General features: G+C 40.8%; 1 protein-coding gene across 5 annotated transcripts in view; it reads left to right on the forward strand.

Moving 5' to 3' along the window:
• The window catches only part of LOC119895379 (transcription factor COE1-A-like), an 86,766-nt gene that overhangs the window by 41,935 nt on the left and 22,125 nt on the right, over window positions 1-22,706 (forward strand). For all 5 annotated transcript variants that reach the window (XM_038708478.1, XM_038708476.1, XM_038708473.1 and 2 more), the window contains 4 exons: window positions 14,528-14,609; window positions 15,651-15,792; window positions 17,180-17,313; window positions 18,923-19,049. In XM_038708478.1, coding sequence (XP_038564406.1) covers window positions 14,528-14,609; window positions 15,651-15,792; window positions 17,180-17,313; window positions 18,923-19,049 — 485 coding nt within the window. The remainder of the gene's footprint in view (window positions 1-14,527; window positions 14,610-15,650; window positions 15,793-17,179; window positions 17,314-18,922; window positions 19,050-22,706) is intronic.

The following is a 22,706-nucleotide window of genomic DNA, read 5'->3' on the forward strand; positions in this document are numbered from 1 at the left end:
AAACGACAGCATCATTCGTTTCAGCAGGTGCCCAAAAACAACGTTTGTTTAGACTCAAGTGACAAAGCCTGTTGTGACCATAATAAATATGACATCAGCAAAGGAGAAGGTTGGGTAACATGGCCGGAAACTTTTCTTTAACATGTTCAACAACAGTTCATTTTCCGTTTCCAACCAACTGTCAATGTTTTTTTCTTTTAACCATGACCGCAGTCTTTCCCTAACCATAACCGTGCATGTTATTGCAACCATGAAGACAAAGGTTCCTTAAACTTAACAATGTAGTAAATTTGTTTTTCTAACCTTAATTAAATACTTCTTTTAGTCCAAACCATGGTCTTTCCATAATCCTAACCATGTTGTGTCTGTGAAAAAGCCTAACCAAACTTAACCGTATTGGTGTCACGTCATAAAACTGATTTGTAACAGTGTTGGAAGGCACAGGCTGATAGACACATCCGCTCAGAAAGCGCTTATATGTGCCGTTCATATTCTTATTCATTTATCATTGTAACATTTACTGAGATACCCTCTTGTAATGAGTTTAAGCAAATTACCTCTGCCATGTACACAATTATTCACACCCCCTGTATTATTATTGCTTCTGTATCAAAACAGGACATCACTACCCCTTCATTGAAACATTTCCTTGTTTGTCTTAGGATAAATATGTTGGAAGTGATCTTTCAGTTTTCCCAGTAATTTGTAACTTCTTCCACTAAGAGAAACTGTGGGAATTTTAGCCTTGATTGTGTGCTGTGAAATAAATACTGAATGCAGTATGGAAGCTGACAATTATATTAACAGTGTGAGATCATCAGTACAATATTGTAAATTAGAATTAATATGTATTGTAGGTGGTGATGTAGCACTTTTAAGAAGTGGATTGTGGTAATGTTCTTGTAAAAACTTGTCTTTTACTTTAGATGTAAAGACAAATTAACACAAAGTGAGGAGGGGAGAGGAGAGATAAGTGAAGGAGTGCAGATTTGTTTCTATTTTCATCATTATCCAGTCCTCTGTACTCCTCCTGAGTGGAGCTCCTTGTTTAGGAGTTCTGGCTTGTTTTGTACTCACAGCATCTCTTTTCTTCTTGTTTCTTTTTTTTGTGTTTTTGTCGTGTGTCTTCCTTGTACTTCTTCTGTGTTCTTGATCCGTGAGGTGTTGTGAGTTGTTTTGTCTGGTTAATTACCTACACCCCAGTTGGGAGGTGAGTTTTTGACAGTTGTCAGAGCCGTGTTTGTTTGTGTGTGTGTGTGTCTGTGTGTGTGTGTGTGTGTGTGTGTGTGTGTGTGTGTGTGTGTGTGTGTGTGTGCGCGCGTGTGTGTGTGTATGTGTGTGCGTGTGAGTGCGTGTGTGTGAGTGAGACAGAAAGAGAAAGCACAGTGAAGGTGGTGTAAATCTGATCGTATTGCCAGACCTCACTTATGTGACAGCATGTAGACATGACTGCTTTGCTGTCGTTCAGGTACTACTCAACGTTGCTGTCACTCTCTCTCTCTTTCTCTCTATCTCTCTGTAACACACACACACACACACACACACACACACACAGACACACACACAGAGTCTCCCATTGTACTCCCTCTTTTACTGTCTCTTTCTGTGGAGGTAGTATTTCTTTGATCACAGCAGCGACACTGATTAAAAGGAATGATGCCTGTCATGAAAGCAGATGTATTCATAAGACTAAAGGGGGACAAGGTGGCATCTTTCTCTCTCTTTTTCTCTGTCTTCTCTCCACCTCTTTATTTCTCTCTTTCTTTTTCTTCTTGCTATCACTTTCTGTGGTTTTTAATACTCATCTTATTGTCAAGTTAATGTGTCTAGTGCTGGTGATGCAGCGCACTGATTCAGTCTTCGGTGTCATATGTATGTTAACATGTTGGTGTGTGTGTGTGTGTGTGTGTGTGTGTTCCTGCATGCTAAGCGGTGTGCCAGATCAGATAGTTTTGAACAGGACAGCAGAACCTGTCTCCTTCTTCCCCTTCATCTCTCTTTAACAAGTTCATTTATTCATGAGTGTGAACACACAAAAACACACTCATGCACACACACCTTGGCTGGGTGGCAGGAGGATAGACTGTTGGCAGATGAAAGAGAGAGTTCCTGAGCAGTTGTTAAATAGTCTGTCACCATGACACGCACACACACGCACGCACACACACACACACACACACACACACACATTTGAATTGAAAGTTAGTGGAAAAAATGAGACTCTTTGTTTTCAGATTTATAGATTTTAATTATTAAAAATTTAAAAGGGAGAAAATAATAAGCATTAATTATTCATAAACAGCATGTTAATTGGTTCTTGAATATTCAAAACAAAACAAGACCATGAATATTCAGATGTATAAAGAGTGGATTAGAGAGCGCAAATGAAGAAAACAATGCTCTCCGAATGAGAGGAAAGGAAAGACAGGAAGAAATGTAACAGGCCTAGGTGATGAGTATGAAGGAAGAAGACCATACTGTAGAGGAGGAGAAAGCAAAAGAGGACAAGGGAGAGGAGCGGAGAGGAGAGAAAATAAGTCAAAATGAATAAGCAGGGGAGGAGGTGCTGTGGGGGAGAGAAAATGAGATGAGGAAAAAGTGACGATGAGGAGAGAAAAGCAAAAGGAAAACAGCAGAGAGAGTCAGGGGGGTCTTTTGTGTTTTCCCCATGATGGATGACAGTGTTGACTAAACGAGCTAAATTAGAAGCATTTTCCTGCAACTCTGTTGAAATATTATTAACACGCAGCAACTTTAGTGAAACATATGATTCAGCTGCACATAATGACCTTGGCTATTGATTTGGGAATAGAGGGAGAGGCGGCATTTTTGTACTGGGTGTGTGTGTGTGTGTGTGTGTGTGTGTATCACATGCTCTGTTGCAATGCAGGTCCCCGTTATATTCTGGCATTAAAACATTAACTCCTGAAATGCCTTAATATATACCCTCTCCTACAAACACACACACACACACACACACACACACACACACAAATTTAATGGCTTTAATTAGCCGGGCATGTATTCGGTCTTGTAATTAGCTAATAACAGCAACATGGATGTGGTTAATTAGTGGTAGTAGGTGCTTGTGAATTAGAAAGCCAACGACACCATTACTGGACCTGATGCAGAAATAACACAGCTAAAAATGACTGCTAGTTTAGCAGCAGTGTTGTATAATGTTCAGTCTGTCTTACTTGTATCATAAGTATTACTGTGGATTTGGTTGAGTTATATCCTCTGTCTAATCATCTGTACTCTCTTTCTCCTCTTTTTTTATGCTTCCTCCTGCTCTCCTGATGCCACTGTGATGTCTACCAAAGGTAAGAGAAGTGTGTTGTTTGTTTTACACTTTATGTCTTTAAAGGAACATTACATCATTTTAGCTTAATCTCTCATTACGCATGAAAAGGAACGGATTATCTGAAGAGCTTGTCATCTTTCTTCTCTTCTCTTCATCCTCCTCTCTCAACCCTCCTCATCCTCCACTTAATTGGTGCCCCATCAACCCGTTAATCAAATTACTTCTGAACCAAAATTGACAGTTTTCATTAATTATAAAGGATTATTCTAATTGCAATTCAAATTTATTCATTTACAACAGACGGCGCTCAGTAATATTTCAGTGAATTAGCATATTAAATGGAGTGGTTCCTACATTAGTTATGGTAATGTATGCATATTTCCTTATTTGGACCGGGTGAGCCATATGCATGCCACACGGGCAGTTTGTGTGTTTGTGTGTGCGCACAGGTGAGGAACCTCGACAGCGGTTAATTTGTTTGACAAACGTAGCGGGAGTTAAATCCTCCAACCTGCCCTGTATATCTCCCTCACCTTCTCTCTTTTCTCTATTTCTTCTCTCTGTTTTTTCCTGTCCTCTGTCTCCTCTCACCTCATTTCTTTTTCCTTCCCTCTCACTATATACCTCTTCCCATTAAAGTCACAAATTAACCTTTAGGTTGCTATCCTCCTGTAAGACCTCTCAAACTGCTCGATGTAACTATTTCTATTTTCTTTCTTTCATTAGTTTTTCACTTATGAGTTTTCCTGATATATAGCAAAACTCCATTATATCATGCTTTTGTCTTAGATGTCCAGTGTACAAATTTGTTTTGTTCTCTGCATCTCTGTCTGAGACTGGACCAAGACTGAGACATATACCAAATGCAAAGAGAGGAAAGCTGAAATGATTTGTAGCTGTGTTAAAAGGGCATCCTGAGTCCGTGTCCAGATCAGACCAGAGCAGCAGAAATAGCATGTAAATATTTCATTCCTCCAGGATGTTGTGACTAAATAAGATATCATCCCTTTAAATAGACACAATAACAGAATGGAGTACAAACATAGTTCCCCAAGCGTATAATGCACACATGTAGGCAAATCGATGCAGCTTCTAAAATCTACAATACATCTAATACAGCATGTTTTGTTTATCATTTTCTTTTCTGTAGTAATGAAAAATATTCATCTCTTGGATATTTTCATAGTCACATATCACAAGTGTAAATACAAGCATTCACTTGTACAGTGTGCACCGTTTAAGTCGTAATACCTCAATGACAAAATAGGTAATTTTGTCAAGTGCCAAAATGACCCATATGACAAAAGTGTTTTCTGATCTTGATTTAATTTAAGCAACTACAACTTTTTTGCGAAAAACAAGGTTGTGGTCATGATGGAAAGGAAGCATTGGTGACTGCTGGTAGGAGACAGGATGTGAACAGCAGTCACTAGTGGTCAAAACCTAAGAGGTTGTGCGGTGCAATGACAACTTCATAATACTTAGGCCTTTGCAGTCTGTGTGTGTGTGTGTGTGTTTGTGTGTGTGTGTGGGTGTGTGTGTTCCTTTGTCATTTGTTCACAAATTATTCATGGTATGGTGGGGGGAAAGAAAAGGAAGAGCGGAGAGGAAGGGAGTGACGACGGGAGTGATATTGACAGGAACCTCTTCCTCCTCTCTCCTCCTGTCTCTTCCTCTCTCCATCAGTCACTCACTCAAACACACACCCACACACAGTCATGTTTCCATCACTTCAGAGGACATTACGTGGACTCACATCAGTTTCCTGGAGACTTACCCATAACCTTAAACCAAGTCTTTGCCCTCAAATTTAATGATTTACGGGACTTGTGCTTTGTCGCCAAAAGGAAGATGAGTCCCCAAAATGTGACAAGCAAATTTATGTCCCCACAACATGACACACACACACACACACACACACACACACACACACACACACACAGAAAGCCCTAATACTGTAATGAATCTGCACTGCAGGTCACTGCAGTTAATGTGTCTAGTGCTGGTGATGCAGCGCACTGATTCAGTCTTCAGTGTCATATGTATGTGAACATGTTGGTGGGTGTGTGTGTGTGTGTGTGTGTGTGTGTGTTAGAGAGAGAGAGAGAGAGAGAGAGAGAGAGCAACAGAAAGAAGTAAAAAGGAGAGATAGCCTGAGCTTTGGATCGATTTGAGGTAAGTGTGTGTGTGTGTGTGTGTTTGGCCTCGAGCTAGCGCTCCTCACCCTTCACTCACTTCCCCCCCCCTCCTCGCCTCCCCCTCCCCTCGCTCCTCTGTCCCTCCTTCCATCCCCACAGCCCCCCCCCCAAATCAATCTCTCTCATCTATAATTCAACAGTTTGCCTTCAGCCTTTAAAATATACACCACAGTAACCTCCTCCCTCCCTTGAAGTCTGTCTAGCCCCTCAACTCCTCACTGTTCTCCCCGGTTTCTCTCCCTGCGGCGAGTAAGACCTCTGACAATATTTGTCCTGAAGGTAATCCTGTTGTAATTTAATCTTGTCAAGGCCCGTAACTGGCATCACAGTGCCACAGTCCTAGAAAGTATCTTATTAGGGGTCATTACGTCCGTCGTGACTCCCAGACAGCAACATTGCTGTTGTTCAAGTAATTAACAATAAGTTCATAACAATAAAGGCCAGTTACCCCTTCATCTGCATATAAAAGTGGCTCTACAGTATGTGTTTATTTTACATCTGCAACATCACTGACTGTCAAAGACTGTTCTTCTAGTTTCTCGATAAGTTGACATTTTGCGGATTTTCCAGACAGTTCAGATAGTTTTTTCATTTGTTTGTTTGTGTTGCATGACATGGTTTAATATAGTTACACACACACATGCATAAAAAGTCTCTGGCTGAAGATAATTCATCAGCCTGTCTCTCTCAGGTTTTTGACAATTAAACACAACACTACTGTAGAAAACAAACATTTGTGAATACTAAAAACACAAGAAAAATACTTGATGCTGACTTTTCCTGTTTATTACAATGTGGGTCTTATTTTCATAGCTTTGGCCATTTTTCATATCATTGATAGTAAGATTGTACTCACCAAGTTCATTTCTGAGCTCTAAAAATGCAACATCACAAAAAAGAAATGTGATGAGTCAAGAAACACAAAGTTGGACTATCAGAAGTGAAAGGGAAAGCGCTAAAATAATATGCAAACTCAGTTTACCGACTAAATTCTTGGTTCAAGAGTGATTATTGCCATAATGTGGTGTACACAAAGATTTTCTGGGCAACAGCATTGTGGATATTTGGCGTGCGATCACTTTCTGTGTGTGGAATTTACCTCCAAATAAAGTGACATAGATAATCTAGCAAATCTGTTGGCTTGTTTACAACCTGTCTGACTCCGTGATCGTTCAGGTTTCTTCCTGTACGTCAGTTTATTGGCATCTATTACACAAATTAATGATCATATTTTCTCATAAAGACAAAAATTGTCTGTAAATGTATCGATAATCCTTCACCCTGTGCAGTGGCTGCTTGTGGCCCGTAGATAATGACCGTGGATCGCCTCTGAGCGACACTGTGCCACCCTGTCATAAACTGATGACATCAGTGTCACCTTGACATGTAACAATGATGTAATGACTCTTGCACAGGTCCATACCAGGGCTGAACAGGTAGACTGTACAGGTTATTAATACTCACTTTATCTCAGCCCTGGCAGGCAGAACAAGCCCCCCTCGTAGACATCATACAGGCTGGCTATCACCACCCTGGCCTGCTCTGTCATTTGAATATGCAGAGATGACAACAATGACAGCATTAATAGTAATGATAGCAATATGAAGCTAAGCCCTCATCATCATCATCATTAGCATATCTCCAGGGAGATGAGCCATGATTGACAGCTAGCTGGGTGTTTTTTGGGCTGCAGCTCAGCTATCAATTACCACTGTGCATATCAACCATCATTATGTAAAATAACTCCGCTTCGCTCGGCTCTGCTCAATTCTCTTAAGTCTTGTTTCCTCGCATAACTCTTTCCCTCTCCCGTGCATTTGCTCCCTCCCTCCCTCCCTCCCTCCTCTGCTGCCTTTTTTCTTTCTTTCGCACTCCATTTCGCTCCCGACCATTCGCCCCCCCCTTTACTCGCACCCTCTGCTATGTGTCTAGCTTTCTTATTCTCTCCACTCCTGTTCCCCACTCTCACACTCCTGTTACTTACAGCATTGCTCATCCATGGCTCTAAGTGTGTGCATGTGGATGTCTTACCATGTCCTTTTATGCAAAAGACAGCATGTTTTCAACCGCTTAAGTTTCTTTATACACTAAACGTTCTGGTGAGTGTGAAGCATAGAAATAAAAGCAAATACAGAGGACTGAGCATGGTCAGGAAACACACCGATCCTCTTTCATTTATCTCAGTGTTATTACATAATATTCATTGTGAGGTTTTGTTGTCCTTAAATTATTTATAATAGGTGTGAGGTTGACATACTGTGTGTTTGTAGAGCTGAAGTGGTTGGTTGGTTGGTTGGTTATCATCTAAATCATTTTTCAAGCAAAAATGCTAAACATTTGTGGTTTCCTGTTTCTAATGTGAGGATTTGCTTCTTTTCTCTGTTTTTATATTTTTCCATTCTGGACTGTTGTTGAGACAAAACAAGTAATTTGAGCCCTGAGAAAATGTGTGTCTACTCTTTTCTGACATTTAATAAACTAAACGATTAATTATTGAATCGAGAAAATAATCAGCACATAAATCCATAATGAAAGTAATCATTAGTTGCAGCCCTATGTGTTTGAAAGATAATTAAGCCACACACCATACAATCTGATGTAAAGTTTTACTCCTGCATGTGTGGAGCAGTTATACGGATTATCAGCTTTCAGTTTGGCTGTGGCAGTATAGTTTCCACGTTATGCAAGACTTGGTAAAACTCACAAATTACTGAAGTGGATTTCCAGTTATCCTTCCAAGTGAAATGAATTCATGGTCCTCCTCAGATTCCTTCTCATTTCTTTGCTACTTTCTCTCATTTTAATCTCCCTGGTCCTTTTAAAAAACGGAAAATACCTAAATTTACCACACATCTAGCCTGTAACTCTTAATTTGCCGACACACACCACAAAACTTTTGAATATAGGGACTGTCCCTACACTGTGGTTGAAGCATTATCTCTGCTGAAGTGCCTTTGAACAAGACAAAGAAAAAACAAGTATTTCCTCCACAGGAAGCAATAGATTATCACATTATTATTGTGATAACAGCCAAATAGGGGGTGTGATAGTATTTCCTTTCCTTGTTTTTCCTACTGCATGACTACTCTGATAGCAGGCATGGGGCCCAGAAATGCTATCTGATGTCATCATATAAAACAATAACAAGCACTCAGTGTAAACAGGAAACAGGAAGTTGATCTATGACAGATCAACAGTCTTAGAGGGAAACTCACACTACACATATTAACTAGATTAGCTGTTTGAAATGAGAGATTAGAAGGAGAGGAATGCTTAACTGGAAGGGTGGTCAGTAATACTATGATTGTAGTGACAGTAGCTCTTATCCAGAGTGACTTACACTATTTCAAGTATGTTTTGAACCATATTTACGCGTTGTTTGCATCGCTGTCCTCTTCGTGCAGAATGGTGCTATTTTGTGAAGCGTGCAACCACTAACTGATCAGTTACTGGCAGTTACGATAGGTACACAGGCTTGTTGTTTCTCACACATGCACATAGAGAAAGGTAGAGAAAATCATCATTCTGTCAGAAAGCTCTGCCAAGGAACTTGGCAGGCAGGTGAAATAAGACATCTAAAGGAAGCGGGGAGACAGAGAAGAGACAGAGGAGGCAGGAGCAGCAAAAGCACTGATCTGTTGTTCAGTTTGTCTGCACTAACTGACTGCAATTTCTCCACCTGTCAGCAACACCTCACCAGAATACTGTGTGTGTGTGTGTGTGTGTGTTTTGGAGAGATGTTTTGTTTTTTCTCTTCCAAGGCAGCATCGTTATTCTTGGCTCAATCATATAGCAAGTCTTTAGGGAATGAAACGGACACAGACACTCAGTCTTAGACACACACACACACACACACACACACACACACACACATACACACACACAAAGCTGGAATTCCCCCGGATGTCACCCTTGCCCTGTTGGCATTGTAACTGTTTAAATGACAGGAGAGTGGTTGAAACAAACTCCCACAATCATCTTTATGTCTCCTTGCTTATATTTGTTCTCCTTCACACACAGTCTGTATCACCCTCCTCTTCTCCACTGGTCGTCTCTCTCTGTCTCTCTACATCCCAGTGCCCTCTCCATCCCCTCTCTCTGTCACTTCCTGTCTCACTCTTCAGGTCTGTGTTAGCCCTATATATTAAATATTAATGTTAGTTGTGCTCTGAGCCATAATTGCCATCTCAGCCTCTGAATAATGGATGTAACTGTGCTGCTCACTACTACACCATGGCTAACAGGCTAAGAAAACTGCATCCAACTGTGGTTTGCTACTTTACTATGGATTTCAGACAAAATAACACTAGCTTGGTTCATTACATTATCATGAATAACAGTAACAATGGTAAGTACAAACCTAAAAATAAATCCCCACTAGCATTTAATTGTGGATGACAATATTATGGGTTATGTTTTGGATCAAAAGCTAGAGCATGATGCTGTGGTCCACTACATCACCATGTTTACAGGCTGAAAAAAACTAGCACTGCAATATGGAAAACTCTTATACTGTGATCAAAATGTACTCAATGGTTTGGTCTCACTGCTTCACAACAGCAGGAAGCCAATAATTAACAGCGAAGTGAACCAGTGAAGCTAAACAACTAGCAGCCATGAGCTAGGTGTTTTTCTCAGAAGAAATTATGACAGCAATATCAGGTTTATAAAGTTATAATACAGTATGCCATGACTGTAGGCATGTCGCATTTGGGTAGTATAGGTAAAAAACACATACAGGCCGACTTTACCATGACTAGCAACCTAAATAACCTAAATTGTATACCAATACACCTACCTCAGGTCATAAGATCGTAGGTCTTATTTATTTTTTCCAGCATCCTTTGCACTGTGCTCCATCACACTGTGTACATGTGTACATGTATGCATATGTGTACCTGTATATCATATCCAGCTTCAACATGTACATAATGAGAATAGTTTACTCTTGCATCCTTTGCACTCTGATTACTGCACTATTTGTCAATATGTCTTTATTGTTTTGTTCATAGTGTGTATATTAGTGTTGTCTACTCTGTAGTTTGTGTCTGATTTTATTTTATTATTATATATTATTATTTTATTATTGTATAAGTAAGCACGTCGTGAGCAATGTACAATCCTGAGTCAAATTCCTCGTATGTGTACACATACCTGGCAATAAAACTGATTCTGATTCTGATTCAGATTATTTGATCAGGGGACTAAAAAGGCTTACTCTTCCAATCAAGTTTAAAAAAATTCAGATTTCTTACAAAGGAACAAACCTAATTGCCATCTGAATTATGCTCACATGTGTTGCATTGTTGGGATCGTTGTGCTGTTCAGACACAGGAGACCAGAGTATGTGTTCCCTCGCAGAACAGCAATTAATATTTGCCTTTTTGTTTAACTGTTACCACCATGTTTTTTTTGCCTCACCCTCACCATACTTTGGTTTAGTCATAACCATGCGCAGATATTGTTGAAAGTGAAAATTTTTAAATGGTGGCATTGGGCATTATAAAACATAACTGAACTTAATCTTAAACTTTTTCTCAAAATCATCAAATGTTGATGATAACCATGTATGATAAGATTTGGGCATCTGATGAACTAGTGGCTCTCTCTCTTCCAATGTTCCCTGCCTGTATCTGCATCTATACCATCACTATGTAATAAATGCAGTATAAAAAGAAAGTAATAATCTTGTACATTAATCTCCCTTCCTTCTGCTTGGTTTCTTTCCATCTTTATTTTTTACTTTCCAGCTGCTACCATTGTTACACTTCCCTGTCCAAATGGTGTGTGTGTGTGTGTGTGTGTGTGTGGGTGTGTGTGTGTGTGTAAGAATCTCTTTGTGTGTTTGCAGCATGCAGGACTGGTGTCGGGTCAGCTCTCTGAATGTGGTACTCACAGCATAGCAAAGGTCAACAGCTCTGTTATCACTTGAACATGATCGGGCCTTGGAGAGAGGGAGTGCGATAGAGGAGAGAGGGGAAGAGTGCTCCCCTCCCCCACAGTCATTCAGGCTCTTATAATTGCCCCGTTTAATTGGAGTCCTCTTAACGACCAGTGAGTGGACCAGCCAATCAATTCACACAAGGTGTCTATGTGTGCGTGTGTGTGTGTATGTCTCTCTTTGTATGTAGCTGCCAGGCCTTTTTGTAACAGAGTTGATTAGGCCAGATGGGGTCAAGTGAAGGGGGAAGAGGAAAATACACATACTGAATTAAAATGTAGAATATGGTCTGCTGGAAATCAATGAGAGAAAACGCTCTCACAGGAAATAAATCGAACAGTAGATGAAAATATGAAAAATAACCAGCAGTATCATCAGACCACCAACAAGATAAGCCAGTGATAGACTGAAATTATTTGGTTTGTGAATACACTGAATGTTGATGGCAAGATAAGAGTTTGTTGATGATTTAGGTAAGGCTTTAAGTCATTCCTATCTTTCTCAGTGGTGCAGCATTAAGACCAGAGCATTTCACATTCACATCTAAATGCAATAGGTTTACAACGACCACCGAGCAAAGGTAGAAAGTAAAGCTGTGCATTTACTCAAAGCACTGCACTTGAAGGAACCCTGTTGAGTTTCTGAACACTAGTAGCGCCGTAAAGGATGTAGGCTGTAGAGGGCAGTAACAGTTGGTGGCCAGTAAAAGAGAAGAACAAGAAGCTCACAAGCTGACGTGAACAATGCAGGTTTCTGAACATTCAAAGTGTTTTTTAGTTTGTTATTTAAGGCTTAACACATTTCAGTGAGAGGCACTGTTTGTAGGAATGCACCGATCCAACTTAGAACCAATTCTGGTTCTGATACCTCACCTAAGGGTGAGCAAGTACTGATCCAAAAACAGTGGGCTTTTTATGTGTGTGTATACCACACTGTGTCAAACTCATTTGAATATTTTTTAGGTAAAATAACATGAGGTCAGGGATTGCTGTGGCACTTAAACTGAGTGAGCTGCCCATCGTGACTCAGGAAACACAAAATCTTATAATGATATTGACAATGAAACTGTAAATTAATGTAGATTGGTCACGTCATTTCCGGTACCCAGTTTGTTTGATGAAGTGAGTATCCGCACCTATACCCATCCAGCGTATCGCATCTGTATCTATTTTTAAATTTTGGGTTTCCTTATACTTCTATCCCAGTACATTTAAGAAACATATTACATTTTACTTACTGTTTGACTTATAGCACCACCTGAATTAGCTTAAACTATAAAATACCTTACATTTAACACTCTGACAGCTGTTTTCCAGATTGAGCTACATTTTAAAATGTAGGACTTTTCACTTGTAGTGGAGTATTTCTAAAAGAAGAACATTTCTTCCTGCTTTAGTCTTTTAATTTCAGGCAAATGAGCAGGGGAAGTGTGTGAGCCTCCCGATCACCTCCTATACACAGAGATGTGCAGCGGAGGGTCAGCTGAGGTGGTTGTGTTAACGCTATGCTAGTGTTTTGAGAAGGACTAGACAGTGGGAGGTCAGCAGGGATCACCGTGGCTGTCCTCCGCTGTGATAGGCTGTCACCCGGGGGTGAGGGGTCAAGATAATTAGGCATGCAGAATCCCAGCGCCGGTGTTCTAACGAAGCCTGAGCTCGTTAACGCAGAGTTTTACACTCGGACCTGCCACTGAGCTGTGCTGCACCGTCACACATGCACATACACTCACATGCAGAGCACATGTTCACACACACACATACACAAGCGCACACCTCTACTTTGTGCCGGCAGTCCAGTACAACAGCTGTCATCTCTTGAACAGTAGAGCACCATGCTCTGCCACGAGGGAATGGAGACTTGTGAAAAGTGTGCTGTATAGCTGTATTAACCTAAATACAGAGTGTGGAAATAAAGGGATGAAACCAAATATTATAGCGATGCAATTTTTTTGGAACTTAGAGTATTTCACTTTTGTTGCAACAGAGAGATGCTGATTTTACTTGATTATCCTTTTCTTGGAGGCCGCAATTTGTGTAGTTGCTTTTGAATGTATCTTTGTGTGCTTGCTTTCCAGATTTCCTTTTACATTCAGATGTGTTTTTTTCTGTCTAATTCTACACTTCTCAAGCAATTATACAAAGACAAAACAGTGCTGTGTATGAACACATAATGGAAAGGTTTATATGAGGAGTGCAATGTAAAGGACATTTAGTCTTGGATGTAAGATTGTGCACTGGTGCCGCTTTTATCGAGTTGTAACGGACACAGATGTAACAAACGTACATGCAAAGATGAACATGTGTGTGTCTGTGTTATTGTGTGACTGTGGCTTGTTGTTTCTGCCAGCCTGGCCAGCTGGCTCACACCAAAACACAACCTGGATGTGTTTGTTAGCTGCTGATGGCCATCTGTGTGTTTGATTTATTCTGTAATATAGATTCATGACATATGGTTCCGTTTCAAACACCCAGTGTCAACACAGTTCATCTTTTTTAATGATTTGGATTCTGGGTTAGCGTTAGGAAAACACCTTTTACCAACCTTTAAAATCGGTATTTTCACACGACACAAAGTTGTTTTGAAATCATTTGAATCCAAACATTGCTGAATTAAGAAATCATTGAGGATGAAGGTCAAGTTGAACAAAGTCCTAAGGAAAGACTTTGAGTCTTTGGAAGAATGTTGAAGTTTGGATTCACAAAACTACAAAACTGAAGGTCATACTTAAGATTTTCTCAAACTTAAACTGGCTCACAGTCACACATTTTTAGTTTCGCTGGAGTGTGCTACTTTATTTGCCTTCTTGTATGTTCATCCAACACCTTTATGTGGCTTTTCAAAGCAGTCTCAGTTGGTGTGGATTTAAGAACAAAAAAGCAGTTTCTACACATCCACAAGGAAATTCATTTTGACTTTCCAACAGTATGAAATATTAATTTCTGGGTTTGGGGTTCTGTCTGTACTGAATGTTAGAAACTGAGCTTGAATTCATATATCCTGAAGAAAAACGGTGAGGTACTCCTCACTCCGGTCTGATGTTTAACTGTTAACCTCAAATATTGCCTGTCCTCTCTGTCTCTGCAGATTCTTCCTCAAGTTTTTCCTCAAGTGCAACCAGAACTGTCTAAAAAATGCAGGAAACCCACGAGACATGAGGAGGTTCCAGGTAGAAACCGCCATTCTTCCTTTTTTTGTGTGCGTTTGTCCTTGCTGCTGCTGTCTCTCTCTTTCTCTCCATTTCTCTCCTTGTCTTCTGTGGACATAATAATACACACAACTTTATAGTCATTGTCGCACATAAACATAGGAATGTTTTTGTGTGTGTGTGTGTGTGTGTGTGTGTGTGTAAGTAAATAATCTATCAGCGCCTTTACAGGAAACATGAGATCCTGACCCTGACTAGTCAGAACATAAATACACACACAGTGCAGGGAGACAGAGAGGAGGGTGTTAGAGAGACAGAAAGAAAGGAAAAAAGGAAGGAACAAAGACAGGATGTTGTGGGGTTGTGAATACGATTTAAGGCAGTGCAGTCTTTATTATTTCCTTATCTTCATGTCCACAACACAATCAGGAAGACACCTCTTGAGTCTGAGTGGAAATACTGGTCACCCAGAAGATACTGATAGATTTATTACCACGGCACGTGTGTGTGTGTGATAAGTATATGTGTATATTTCTACTGGTGTGCTCTCATGTGCATGTTTGTTGCATCTGTAGTGTGTGTGTGTGTGAGAGAGAGAGAGAGAGAGAAACAGGGAGAGAGAGAGTCATACAGAGTGTGTGACAGTATCTGTGCCTCTAATTGTGCAGCTCTATTGTAGTGGAACCAGAGAAGACAGCTCTGTTTCCCTGGGAGATAATTAAGGGCCGGACCCATCAGGAACTATTGAACAGAGGAGGATAGACACCACACACACACACACACACACACATACACAAACACACACACTTCACAGTCACAGTTACTTAGTGTGTGTTGAGTGTGATGGTAATAGCAGTGATAACGGGTTACATTTAAAGAGCTTTTACCTCCTCACTGCGACTTTCTAATTCCTCATTTTTGCCTGTCTTTTTTCCTTTCCCTTTTCCCTCTCCCCCTTTCCCTCTTTTCTCCTGTCTCACCCAACTCTCTCCTCCTTCACCCCATTACTTTCTTTCCCCTCCTCCCATCTATCTCCCCTCACTCTGTCTGCCTTCTCTACAGGTGGTGGTATCGACTACGGTGAGTGTGGAGGGACACGTCCTGTCAGTCTCAGACAACATGTTCGTCCACAACAACTCCAAACATGGCCGACGGGCCCGCAGGCTCGACCCTGTGGAGGGAACGCCGTCTTACCTAGAACACGGTAACACAAGTGTGTGTGTGTGTGTGTGTGTGTGTGTGTGTGTGTGTGTGTGTGTGAATGTGAATGTGAATGTGTGTAAGCGTGAGCAGCATGGCCACCAGATGGTTGATGGTTTAATCCTATCAGGTGATTCCTGCCCCTCCATCTGGCTAATCCAACCCACTACACACACACACACATGCACACACAAAATGCATAGTGTGATGCTCTGTGTGGTTATGTGTGTGTGTTGCTAGGGCTAATATCAATATGCTTCTTTTTCAGACTATGGGATGTTGTAATTCAGATTAGTACTGATAATCGCACACACACTGAGGAGAGGTGCCTTTTGACAGCCTTATTGTTATGATATGGGATTGGATGTGAGTTTATACACACACACTCACACAATACTGAAGTGACATAAAGCCGACTAGTGTCCATTCTGTTTGAAGTATTATGATGCATACTGAACCTTCTGTGTGTGTTTTTATTCATGTCATATTATTAGTTTTAAAAATGAACCACAGTGATCTCAATCAGTCTGGCTTTGGAATAAACAAATAGTAAACAAAGGTTCTGTCTATAGGATGGTTGAGTATCGTATTTAAAATTAATATGAGTACTGGAAAATACGGAATAATACAGATATATTTTGAAGGGAGTTTCTTTTAACAACAACAAATTAAGTAAGTGTCTTTTTCCTGAGTGGCTCATCTGTCATCTCAGAGGGTCCTGTGAAGATTTATTTTTGAGCATCTTAACATTTGGGAACAGTGCACTTACATTGTGTCAGAGCTTCTAACTGCATGTCATGGTCCACCCAGGAGGTCAAAACTAGGTTAAGTCTGGTAATTCTGACGACATAATCTTTCCTTGATGTCAATATATATTTAAGTGCCTAAAAAGTCCTCTAAAACTGAATAAAGTTTTATAAATTCTTTATTAAAAAAAAAAAGAAAAGAAGCCAAAAACATTTTCTAAAACATCAGCACATAATTGCTTTGTTTATTCTTTCATTGCACTCAGTAGAACAATCTCAAAGGAGAAACCTCACTACTAAAGGACCCGATTGCAAAGGACTCAGCCCTTGAGTCGGCATTCCGTGTACAAGGGTGGTGTGCTGATCTGGAACACAGCCAGAAGCAGAGGGGTGTATAGCATGAAGAAATATGAGGTGCAGATGCAACGTAGATGAAAAGGCTTCAAGCCAGATTTCCCTCCCTGTTTAGAGGTTGACTGGTCTTTCAATGGAAACTAATGTTATCCTCCAACCATGACATGTCGAGTAAAAAGATTTATTCCACGGCTATCATCTCAAATGCCAATAATCGAATCAATTTGTTTTACTCCTTTTTCCCTTTCTCTCTCTCTCTTGGCTACTGTAATCCTCCTCTCCTCCCTCCAGGTTCAGCTCCCTGCATTAAAGCCATCAGTCCCAGCGAGGGGTGGACTACGGGGGGCGCTACAGTCATCATCATAGGGGACAACTTCTTTGATGGTCTCCAAGTCATCTTCGGTACCATGCTGGTTTGGAGCGAGGTCAGTTTGCCAACAATCATCATCCTGTCTGAATGTTGTCTCAGCCCCTCAATGGCGTTTTTGCCCTCGGACCGTTGGAAGTAATTCAATATGAAAACATGGTCAGGCTCTTAACTGTGTGTGATCATGTGGATGTTTGTGCGTTTGTCCAAATGAGCTTTCCGTCTCTAATTAGTCCCCACCAACAAGCGACAACCGCCCCTCTCTACCTTCCTCACCCACACTCCCTCTGTCTCTTTCTCTCTGGAATACTGATCAAATCGGCACATTTTGATAGCCATCGGCTTAATGCTCACAAACACACGCACACACATACAGAGCTCACTATCGTACTTTTCCCCAGCACAACTCCTCTACAGTGTTTATTTGTCTTCTGACTCCACTCACCGTGTGTGCCGAGCGACCATGGCTCCCTTCCAACAACAACACTGAGTGCGTGTGTGTGTGTGTGTGTGTGTGTGTGTGTGTGTGTGTGTGTGTGTACATGCTGGCATACGTGGATGTGTGTGTGTGTGTTAAGAGCTGAGGGGTTTGTTTACAGTGTTGAGAGCCACACTTACACACACTAACATGTGTACAGAGTCTCAGTTCAGTTCAGTTCAAACTGACTCAGCTCTCAGGCGTTCCTCAGACTTCTAATGGATTTTGGCCAACCAAATGTTTCGTTTGCACTCAACCTGATTATTGATTCCGAAGCGAGAAAACACAGTTTGAAAAATTTGTCGGTGGAAAGTGATTGCATGTTTGCCAACTTCTGTTTGTCTACAGCTGTCTCTCCTACCCACAGATTTTTCGCAAAAGCTGGGCCAAACAGTAAAAACTATTTTTGAAAACCATCCATAAAAATGCGATGCTAAAACGTTAGTGTCACATACAGCTCAATACAATGATTCCTTTTCACCTGGTATCAACATAGACGCTGGGAAATCAGATTATATTTAAAGTAGCTTGTTGATTTAAATTTTTTTTGCATGCCAAACATTTGGTCCATTCCATGTGAGACTACACAGATGCTGTTGTAGATTAAAAGTCCAGTAACACATATAAACCAAACAAAACATAAATCATAATATCATATATCTATTAAAAGAATGTCAAGTAATATATATCCATATACAAAATCTCCAATGTATTCTACATTGGATATAAAAGTATTTCCTTTTAAATTTTAGCTAAAATTGAAATTCAAGTGTAAATACAGCTCAGTTTGGGATCCATTTCACCCCTTTAATAAGTGCAAACGCAATACATCTCCTGCCCACAGACAAAAATAAACATTAGAGCTGAGCTCCAGCAAGAAAGCTCTTGCAAAACATGCCCAAAGAATAACATACAGTAATGGTCAAATTAGATCCAGGGTCAGATTTAAAGGAATAACACAGTTCTTTGGTTGTTTGCGGCAGATGTGTTTTAATGCATGGTGTAAATAGCGTAACCCGGCTACGCTGAATCAAGATTCAGGATGTCTGTTGGCAAAGAAACTCTAAAAGTTATTTCGGAGATTGAAGAGATTTAGTCCTGAAACAGAGGGCTAAGTTTTTTTTGTCCTGGTCAGGTGATGTATGTATGTGTACTGACTCTTGGTCCCTCCCTTTCCTTCATTCTCCAGTTGATCACGCCGCATGCCATCCGGGTGCAGACGCCTCCCAGACACATCCCTGGAGTCGTTGAGGTCACTCTGTCTTACAAGTCCAAACAGTTCTGCAAAGGCACACCTGGAAGGTTCATATACACAGGTAGGTCAACTGTACACACACATGCACGTACATGCAAACACACTTGGACATGCTCTTGTTTAAAGTGTGTTGTTGTGATTTTCCACAGTGTTAACAGTTATGTTGTGAGGTCAATTTAAATTTTTTTGTGTTGGCATATATAAGAGTCATTGCTTGTGTGTTTGTGTGTGTGTGTGTGTGTGTGTGTGTGTGTGTGTGACCGTGTCTGCATGTGCGTTTGAATAGCATCTATGAGTTGCAGTTCACTCTCAGGCCAGACAGTGTTGAACTAATGACTGTAGATTAGTCAACATTAACGACCCACACTCGTTACAATGTTGCCATAATCAGAGGCTCGTTAAAACCAGCTACAATTAAACAGTCTGCTCTTTATAGCCCTCCATACTGAAACTATTAGTGAAATCATCCAGAACACCCAGTTTACTAACACACACAAACACACACACACACACGTTAAACACACACACAAACACATGCAACTTTGGAAAAAGAGTGTGTGATTTCTGAGCGGGTTGTTGACTGAATGAGCGTTTTCCTGCTAAAATTCAGTAGAGGAGGAAGGGAAAATGAAAGCGTGTGTGTGTGTGTGTGTGTGTGTTTGCTCATTTTGTTCGCACATACATGTGGAAATGGATGGAGGTGATGTGATGTCTGGTATTGATCTGGTCAACATGGCTCCATCACACCACAATGATGACGTCATTCACAGAGAGAGATAGAAAAAGAAAAGCAGCTGCTATATAAATTCTTTGGGGTGGGAGAATTTAATGGCCCAATTAAACAAAGATAAAGGATGAGGATTTAAGCCTGATCAATGAAAAAAATTGTCAGTTTTAATGTTGGTATCAAGGTCATGAGAGCTTTAATATTTCCTGTTCAAGAGGAAAAATGCCAAAGAAAGTGATGAGTTTTGCATGTTTCAAACTTCAGCTACTGACATGTCTTCTGAATGAAAGTTAAAATTAACTGCATTTTTATTTGCAAAAAGCTTCAAGTCAACAATGAAATGCAACAACAGAAGTAAATGAAGAAGTCGAGCAGTTTGGCCAATGAGACAAAGAAAATAGCTCCACCTAAAGGAAGTCATTCAACAATTTAAAATGCAAGGAAACATACTTCTCAGTGCGACGTGCAATGAAAAAACACGACAGTTAGCATAAGGATTAAGAGCGACAATACAAACAAGACAGAACCAAAATATTGTTTTTGTTTTAAATGTCTTGACAAACTTTGGAAGACTCAAATGTTACAGGAGTTGTTTTACTTGCTGTCTAAACGTCCGTGGTCAGTAGTTTCTTTGTACAAACAAAGGTACTCTGCCTGTGTGCCTCCTTCAATGTTCTTCAGTCAAAACATCTTTGGTCTGACCCTGAGGCTAGCCGGCTGGTAATTGGTCCGTCTAGTGTCTAACTGCTTCTCCTATTGGGCGGAGATGACCTTCCGTGACCTCGCAATTGGCTGATCACTTCAACATGTGACCCAGGAAACGCGATCCGTTACTGCGGTTGCCTGACCCCGCCTCAAGGTCGGCTTCTTTCTGGAAGTCACTGGTGAAGGGTCACGGCGGTGAAACCTGATTGGCTGTTGTGGTTTTTCAGAGCTTTGGCTGTGGTTGCCTCTGGGTGTAAGGACCGAGCAATTAAACACGCTCACGAGCGCACCCACACACGCGCAAAGGTGAGACAACAGCGCACAGCGTAAACACACGCATAGAGCAACACTCGCATAGGGTCATGTCTTTCAAAACTTACCACACACACTTTTAAACAGGGGCAGGAGTTGAAAGTAAAAGTAAATCAGAGAGATATGAAAGAAAGATGGTGAATAGTCTGGCAAACAGATGGTCTACCACATAGATACACACACACACACACACTATAGACACACATACACGCAGTGCCGTATGGCTGCTTCATCGGCCTGGTGGGAAAAATTAACATTCTCAACGTCACATGCGCCTGTAAACACACAATGATACAAAGTAACAATCAATACATGATCTCACACACACAATGCGCATACACACACACACTCAGCTGATTTATTGTCACTGCAGCTGCATAAGAAAATCCATAGCTCAGCTGTGGAGAAGAAACTTTTAGTGAAAGCTGAAAAGCATCACAATTTTAGACTTTTCTCTCTTTTACGAGCAATTTAACTTTCATTTTAGCCGACAGAGTGAAATATAGAGGGAGAGAGAGACAAGTGAAAAAAGAGACATATTAAAAAAGAGAGAGAGACAAAAAGGTGGACTTTTAAAACCAGATTATAAAGTATTGATCCACTCATAAGTGGATCACACACATGCAGATACACACACATGTACATACACACATGGACAAACGTGCAGAAAGTCACAGAGAGAAGAAGAGCTAGAGCGAAAGAGATCTCATCTCATAAGGGGAAGAATGAAGCAATAATTCAGTGGTATTGAACTGCTGGCTGGCCAGAGAATCGATCTCACCACACTGCCTCTCTTCTCTTCTCCTCTCCTCCTGCTCCTCCTCCTCTTCTTCTTCTTCTTCTACATAAACCCTCTATGCCCTAGCTTCACCCTTTTTCCCCTCCCTTTCCCACCTTTTTCTCTCTTCCTGCACTCATTTGTTTAAACCCCCCCCCATGCTTTTTCTGTTTACCACTTCCCCTTCTTCTTTGCTTCTATCTCCCTGCTCTGTTCACATTTTATTGTGAAACTGGAGTAGAGGGTCTGTCCTCATGAAACTTCTATGAGTATTGATCCGCTCTGGACTCTGAGAGGAAGAGCGAGGCTGGAGGAGGAGTGATGGAGGAATGGATGGATGAAAGTGGCAGAAGGTATAGTTAAGAAAGAGGGGGAAGGAGACAGAGCAGAAGAGAGGGAGGAAGAGGGAGGCTCAAGTCTCAGTGTCACCAGATCATCTGCTGAAGTGTCCATAGTATGCTGTCAGTGTCATGACAACGTATCTAATGATATTTTAAGTTGACTGAAGAAGACAAATTCAAACTAGGGACATTTTATGTCATTTGTCTGGGGTTAAATAAAAATAAATGTCATCCCAATCTCTCTGGATTAGATGAACTGATGATCTCTGGTAAGTGATATAAAATCAGTGATGATGTTTAAATGTGAAAGAAAATATCACTAAACTAACACACAGACAGGCACACATAAATTAATAGTACAACTGATTTGCGCAATCTTATGTATTTGAAATATATAGCACGCCACATTACTTTAGTGTATTCATCATTCCATTCAGCACCATAGACAGCTGATATTAAAGGACAGGTTCCATCTGTATTAACACAATACTCACGTGAAAATGTTCAAAGAGTTCCTGGACCCTGGAGCCATTCTTTCTCCACACTGGCCATGAAGAGATCAAAAGCAGTCCCCGCTCTCTGCAAAAAGTCCTAATTCTGAAGCTAATGTGAAGTTTGAGCAGTCTGAGTTTGACAAATCGAGTGGGTATCTTCCAAAGTTACTGACAAAATTCCCTCCCAGCAGCTCAAGGGGATCAAGGCAAGCAAGGAAACGCTTTCAATGAAAAAAGGAAATTCTGTACTAAAAGGACTTTGGAAGATGCTCCCTTGATTTGTCTTACGCAGACCTGTTGAAGCCTCTTATTAGCTTCAGATGAACTTCATGAGAACAAGGACTGTGGACTTTGCTCCCCA

This window comes from Micropterus salmoides, unplaced genomic scaffold (genome assembly GCF_014851395.1).
Source record: "Micropterus salmoides isolate LMB-PRFRI ecotype aquatic unplaced genomic scaffold, ASM1485139v1 Ms_hic_scaffold_9, whole genome shotgun sequence".
Classification (NCBI taxonomy): Eukaryota; Metazoa; Chordata; class Actinopteri; order Centrarchiformes; family Centrarchidae; genus Micropterus; species Micropterus salmoides.